General features: G+C 35.2%; 1 protein-coding gene across 1 annotated transcript in view; it reads left to right on the top strand.

Annotated features, from left to right (window-relative positions):
* The first annotated feature begins 662 nt into the window (after positions 1-662).
* Positions 663-6,958, top strand: part of LOC137394186 (protein lin-9 homolog) — a 30,379-nt gene continuing 24,083 nt past the window's right edge. Inside the window, exons 1-2 of the mRNA XM_068080938.1 lie at positions 663-702; positions 784-861. Of these exons, the coding sequence (XP_067937039.1) occupies positions 663-702; positions 784-861 (118 nt within the window). The remainder of the gene's footprint in view (positions 703-783; positions 862-6,958) is intronic.

Raw genomic sequence — 6,958 nt, 5'->3', positions numbered from 1 at the left:
ATAAAAAGTAAAAACAACAATGGTCCAGCACCGAACCCTGCGGCACACCAGAAGTTACAAACACAATATTTGACAGTTCATTTTCTACCTCGACTACTTGAGTTCTATTCTCTAAAAAAGATGTTATCCAGTTTAAGACTTGATCGTGTATTCCATAATTTCGAATTTTATAGACCAGTTTTCGATGATTCACACAATCAAATGCTTTAGAAAAGTCTAGTATTATTATATCTGTAATCAAATTTCTATCAAAGTTCTTAGCTAGATCATCTATTGTGCAAATAAGCTGTGTTTCACAGGATCGTTTAGCACGAAATCCGTGCTGCACATCTGTAAGGATATCATATTTATCTAGGTGGGCACTTATGTGGGAATGGATAATATGTTCCAATAACTTACAACATACGCTAGTTAATGATACTGGCCTATAGTTGGCCGAATCATGCCTTGAACCTTTCTTATAAATAGGCACTACTTTTGCATGTTTCCACACTGAAGGTAATTTCGCTGTGTTTATTGAATATTGAAAAATATTTGGGAGTGGCCGAGCAAGAAAATGCGAAAAAGTTTTTAATGTAATTCCTTTTATGTTGTCAGGACCCCCAGCCTTGCCAACTTTTACACCATTCAAAAGTTTAAGTACACCAATTTCAGTTATTTCTATGGGATTAGTGTCTTTAAAACGAGGTGAAGTTGTTGCAGGTAAGTAATCATTTTTATCCAAAGTAAAAACAGATTGAAATTGTTGGTTTAGTGCATTAGCTTTTTCAATTGGTGTTTTAGCCACCATATCACCCCCTCTCAGTTCAGGAATGATTCCACCATCATTTGAGCGACTGTCTCGCAAATATCTAAAAAAAGGTTTGGTTTCACCCTCCTGCAAAGGAACAAATAACTTGTCAGAGAGATACTGAGCCTTTCTCTTTTTTATAATCTTTTTATTTTGTTTTCTAAGTTTTTCATATTCACTGATGTATGTTTGCAACCCGGTCTGCTTCATTTTGTTGTATGTATTACGCTGTTTTTTTAATAGTCTTTCAGTTTGCCTATCCATCCATGGTGGTTGAGAGGATTGTTTTTGTATCTTAGAAGGCACACATTCAGTGATAACATTTTCCATAGCATGTTCAAAAAGTGACCAGAGGAGGCGATTGTTTGTTAGTTATTGATTGGTTTCTTTGGTGACGGCATGCAGTGGTTTCCAATTTGTTACTTCTACGATCTTCTCAGTAATCTGCAATGAGATTAAATACAACATGGTCTGGTAGTAGATTATATATATGTATACATGTATTTTATACAATCTACTTTTACTACTGTGCATGTACAGTAGTTGTACATGCACAGTAGTAAAAGTATGTAACACAATTATACTGCATGGCTGTAACATGTTTACCACTGCACTGCTAATGCAACTACATAAATTGCCAGGCAAAAACTTACTGCAATGCATTTTGCATCTGGCAGTCAGTGAGTATTTAGCAATGCGCAGTTAGAGTTTTTTACACAACTTTAGTTCCACACGATAGCAGCTACATGTTTCAAAAAATGCTAATATTCAGAGATGATAACTCTCAATCGAGTCGATGGTGATCAGTGGCCATTACACAGACACTATTACTTATATTTGGGACATCCAGCAAAAGGTTTCGTATGCGCATTTTACTGAATTTTGCTATTTGACAACGTTGTGGCATTAATGTATGGGAATATATGAATCCAATTGACAAGACAGAGGGAATCGCACTTTGTCATCATTATAGCAAAACGAAGCTTCAACAAATGCTTATTGACTTGATTCTTTAGGTTAGGTATATATATAATGTACACTAAGCGCATATACAGTGCACCCTCGAATTGACAACATTCCTGTTTTACAGTTTTTTCGCGATGTGGAACCCACAATGTTTTTTCGCGATGTGGAACCCACAATGTTTTTCATGTCTTCCACATGGCATTTTTTCACCATACGATATCAACAAAAATGATTCTTGAATTTCAAAACTGGTGGTCAGTGTGCGGAATAGATTGGAACAACAAAGATGCTGATGTGCTATTCGTCAAAATATCTTCCACAACATCTAAAAGTGTATTCATACATGTACCGTAAGTCCTCATGCTCAAGCCGCGCAGCTTGTGCTCAAAAACAGATGACTCACGTAAGAAAAAATAATCCTCTAACAAGCCGCATATGCCCACAGACCGCGGCTAATGACTGAGGTTTTGTCGTCCTTGACCCCTTCGAGAGCAAGAGTGTTGGGATGGGTTTCGCTATGCCCCCGTCCTCTTGAATAAGAAAACAGGTTACATCAGTACACGTGAAAAGAATTTTCTTTTACTCCCAAGTTCGAATTAAAATTTCTAAACCCTTGCATCAAGAACGGCAAGCAAGTTTAAAATACATGGCAAGCAAATGTCTCAGCTAGATTTTTATTGCGCTGTTAGAGGGCTTCACGTTTATGAAAAGATACCGGTCAAGAATGAAAAGGTGTTAATAACCTATGACTGTGGTGAGTTAAACACGAGCGATAAATTCTTCTTTAGTCTAAAGGATTCCATAAACATGACCTTGAAAATAAACGAGTAGGTCGCCAAAACCCCACACATAAAAGTGTATCATGACTGCGATTCTATGATTATAGCGCGAAACTGAGCAGAGACCGCATTTATCGAGAAGCCGCCCTGAGCCCCACGTATGTTTTAAAAACTTGGCTTTAACCTTGAACCAGAAGCCGCGGCCAACGACAAGATGCGCGGCTTGAGCATAAGGACTTACGGTATATATAGTAAGATTAGAAACCCATAGTGATTGTCTAATTCAAACACCCCCTGGTAAAAATCATCAAACTTTTATATGCGTACTGTACATTTTTAAATTAGTAACATAACAATATGTTAACCTTAGTAACTATATTTACTTACAGTAACTTTAGTGTATTTAGTGGTTATGATTTGCCAGAAAATGCAACATTACAATGTATTACGTGCAGTACATACTGTTGGAAGTTCTTACCTTCGAGACAGAGGTATAACATAGACATTGAATTTAACTTAAATGAATTTAGCTTACTAAACACATACTTGAAGCTATGTTTCGGTATGTATTCTACTAAACTAAACTTCAACTTTGTTATAGGCTAAAATTTTATCACCTTTCTATTTTTGGCTTCGTTCTTATTATAGCAAGTAACGTTGAACTGAGATAACGAGCTTCATATCTTTTTCAGGCGTGAGAGGGATTTCGGCGAATAGCATATCAGCGTTTTCACTATTTTGTTATAATCAGTACACCGACTGCCAAATTTTGAGCGAAATTTTGTTGCTATTGGTAAAAAAAGAATTTAGCATGTGCAATCGTGAAAATGATATACAGTATATGGTAAAAGCGATGGAAGTGGTAAGAACGGCTTATCCTTGCGGTTGGGTGCGCGTTTTTTACAACTTGTGGTTACAACCTTCCTGAGTTCAAATCCAACATGAATCGCGTTTTTCATTCCTTGATTTTAATCGCTATAATTGGTCAGACACACGACTAATTTTGAGATTTATATACAGTCAAACATGGATAACTCGTCCACGGATAGCTCGAACACATGGTTAATTCGAACATTTCCTTTGGTCCGTTCCCACGTAATGATAAATTGCTATAGATAACTCGAACTCAACACTGTTAATTCGAACTGTTTTTTGCCCAACGGCTACCGAAACGGTTGTTATCGCTTTAGAAAATCACTTTATTCAAAGCCATAGAGGTAAACTTCATCTTTTCGTAATTCATAAGCGTCGTTATTACCACCATCGGCAAAATATTTTTGTCAACGACTTTTCTAAAAGTTTGGTGAAATTTGATTTATACTGCGATACGATGAATAGCACGGGCTAGCCGGGTCACGGGCGCAAGGATTTTCGCCACGCACATACAAAACAAAAATCGCATGTTGTTTTGTATGTGCGTGGCGAAAATCCTTGAGTGCGTGACCCAGCTAGTCCGTGATGAATAGTTTTCCGACGTTGATTCCGTGTTGAATCAACGTCGGAATGTTGAATGTTTAAAACGTCTTAAAAAATGTTGTAATTAAACGTATACGTTGTCTGAGCTACAAAAAACTATTCATCGTTTGACCTAAACACAGGATACGTGTGTACATTCAATAAGTATCTATTAAAAAAGCGTGAGTGATATAGAATGTACCGTTAAACCTCGTAAAACTTCTAACTGAACTGCCTCGGAGTGTTGCTCTTAACGAATCCCAGGTAAAGTAAGGTAATCTGCATAAACTTCAAGAAAAAACGGCAAACTTGATCGTGGGTAAAACCCCAAAAGAAAAAAATGTCTTTTCTTTTGAGCATTTCAACAACGATCAAGTTTTGCCAATGTCAATCTGAAAAACGTCCTGGCAATAACATCACCTCAAACAACAAACCAATCTCAAGTGATAGAAAAATCTCTATACTTTTTCATGAAAACGTTTTAAACTTTACATTAGAAGCATTTAATTTGAAACAAGCCATTTGTGCTTTTGATTTATATTATAGTTTGTATATGTACATGTATCTACTAATAAATAAGTAAATACATGGACTTGTGACAGTGCTCTGATAACTTGAACGCTCTGATAATTCGAACACTTTTGCTCGGTCCCTTGAAGTTCGAGTTATCCATGTTTGACTGTATATAGATACACATATATGCATTAATATATTATAGTTGAAACTATCAAAATATATATATTTAATATATATATCCACACCCCAGGAAGTAGTAGGGTGATTGAACACAAAAACAGTAGATCTTGTTTAATAACTGATATATAATTTTTGAGAGGTTTTGCTCTAATATACGACGGGTTTGACATGTGAACAACTATTGTAGCAAATTAAGTTCGCATGCTGAGATTTGCCTTCACGTATCAGAATGTCGCAAAATAATTTTGTTGCTGATTTTAAAAACTAATTGTATTACCTAGAGGTGTTTACTGATATCGTACTATGACCATAACCTGTTCCCTGACCAATTATGCTGCTTTTGTGAGCAGCACTCCATGAGTTGAAAGTAATAACTCGAGTTAGTAAATGTACATATCACCGTGTTTCAAGAAGGGACAACTAAAAAGTATAGAGTGAATCTCAGTGTCGTACATAAAGTTTATAGAGTAGTTTCCTGATCAATTGTTAAAGAAAAATTTATGCATTCTATTTTAAACAATTATAGTTTATTAATGCCACCTTATCGTGTTTGTCAATAACAAGCATGGCATAATATATATATATATATATATATATATATATATATATATATTAAAGAGCTTTGTGCTATTATCAGAATGAATCTGTAAATACTGCAACGGTGCATTAGTAGTCTGGAAAACTTTTACCAATGGAAATATTTTAAGTACAGTAGACGCTCCTATAACTTATACCTCCTATGATGTAAATTGCAAATACCGTAAAGAATTTATGTGAAGTTTTTGCTTTATACTATGTAAAAAATTTCATATTATGTAGTGTTGAGTCGGGCGAGTTCTCACATTTGATTTGAATGGTAACTTATCTCGTCACACTTGTGAGAGAAAAAGCAACCTGCATATAGCATTATATCTAAATATATATACAACTCTTGTGACATTCCAGTTCGTCATGATAGATCGTCATGATAGATTGTCAGATGCGTCGACAAAACTGAGAATAGGTAGCTGCGCAATCATTCATAAACATGGTTAAGGCGATCAATCGGTGCAGGTGTTACAATGAGTCTACCAATTTTACACGGTCTACCAATGTGTTGGAGTATCGTCTAAAGGTGTCTTTTGTCCTCATCTTGACCACTGGATACAGATAGACGAAGAACAGGTAGTACTGCTCTTTTTATAGTAAAAAAATATTTTGTTTTCTTTTGTTGAAGATGTATGAAATAATTGCTACTAGTTTTAATTTGCAGAATAGACTTTGCTGTTTAAAAAGAATAAGCAAATAGTTGTGAATGAATGGCGACGATGTGCGCTCCCCATCAGTTTTCTTGTAAAATTACCGCAATCACAGTCTATAAAACCAGTGAAATTGATCAGCAAGGAGAAAATTTGGTGATGCAAACTAATAATATTGCAGTTGCGGTGCAGCACACAAATTAAAAAGTTCCCTCGTTTTTTTCCTTTTTGCATGGCCACAGGGGTGAGTTTGGAAAGATCTTGGAACGGATTAAAAAATTGTTATGTAATATAATGTAAAATCCCCATAACGTAAACGTTATTGGAACGGATTATTTACGTTGTAGGAGCGCCTACTGTAGTAGGTATAATTATCAAGATAAATCATTAGTTATTAATTACCGGATAAAGTAAGTCATTTTTCCATCCTTATTTGCATCATAGACAAGGATTGACAACAAAAGATACAGTGACACAAGCTTGTATCATGACACAAGCAGAATAATTTCAATCTCAAACATTTTCTCTAAGAAAATACAAAGGTTGCTCTAGCTATTAGCTTGTAACTCACTGTCAACTAGGTTCGCTAATGTGCTTATGTTATGGTTAATGTTTATTCACCTCATTGTTCTCGATCTTAGAGAATTTTGCAGAACTTTGTCTTATGTATTAGATTGTGTAATTCAATGCACATCGTTGTCAACTAATATAGCTAAGGAGTCAAAAACTCGCATTGTAGATACACTTGTGGGTGTGTTGTAATGAATTCCAATTTCCTTGAGCGTGTATTGCAAAAGAATTTGCATATTATTTGCTGCTAATTATCATTACGAGCCGTGTTATATTGCTTTTGTAATGTTTAAAAGCTGGTGAATATTGTTACCAAACCCACCAAAATTAAATTAAACCAAACCTTAATTAAACCAAAAGTAAGGCGTAATTTTGGTTTAAATCAACATGTATTTTACAAACAAAGACATTTCTCACTTTTTAATAATCTAAAAATACAGCAAACAACTAAATTGAGCAAATTT

The sequence above is a fragment of the Watersipora subatra genome, chromosome 1 (genome assembly GCF_963576615.1).
Source record: "Watersipora subatra chromosome 1, tzWatSuba1.1, whole genome shotgun sequence".
In the NCBI taxonomy this organism is placed as follows: domain Eukaryota; kingdom Metazoa; phylum Bryozoa; class Gymnolaemata; order Cheilostomatida; family Watersiporidae; genus Watersipora; species Watersipora subatra.
The sequence above is the reverse complement of the archived record's forward strand: the minus strand, read 5'-3'. Positions and strand labels throughout refer to the sequence as shown.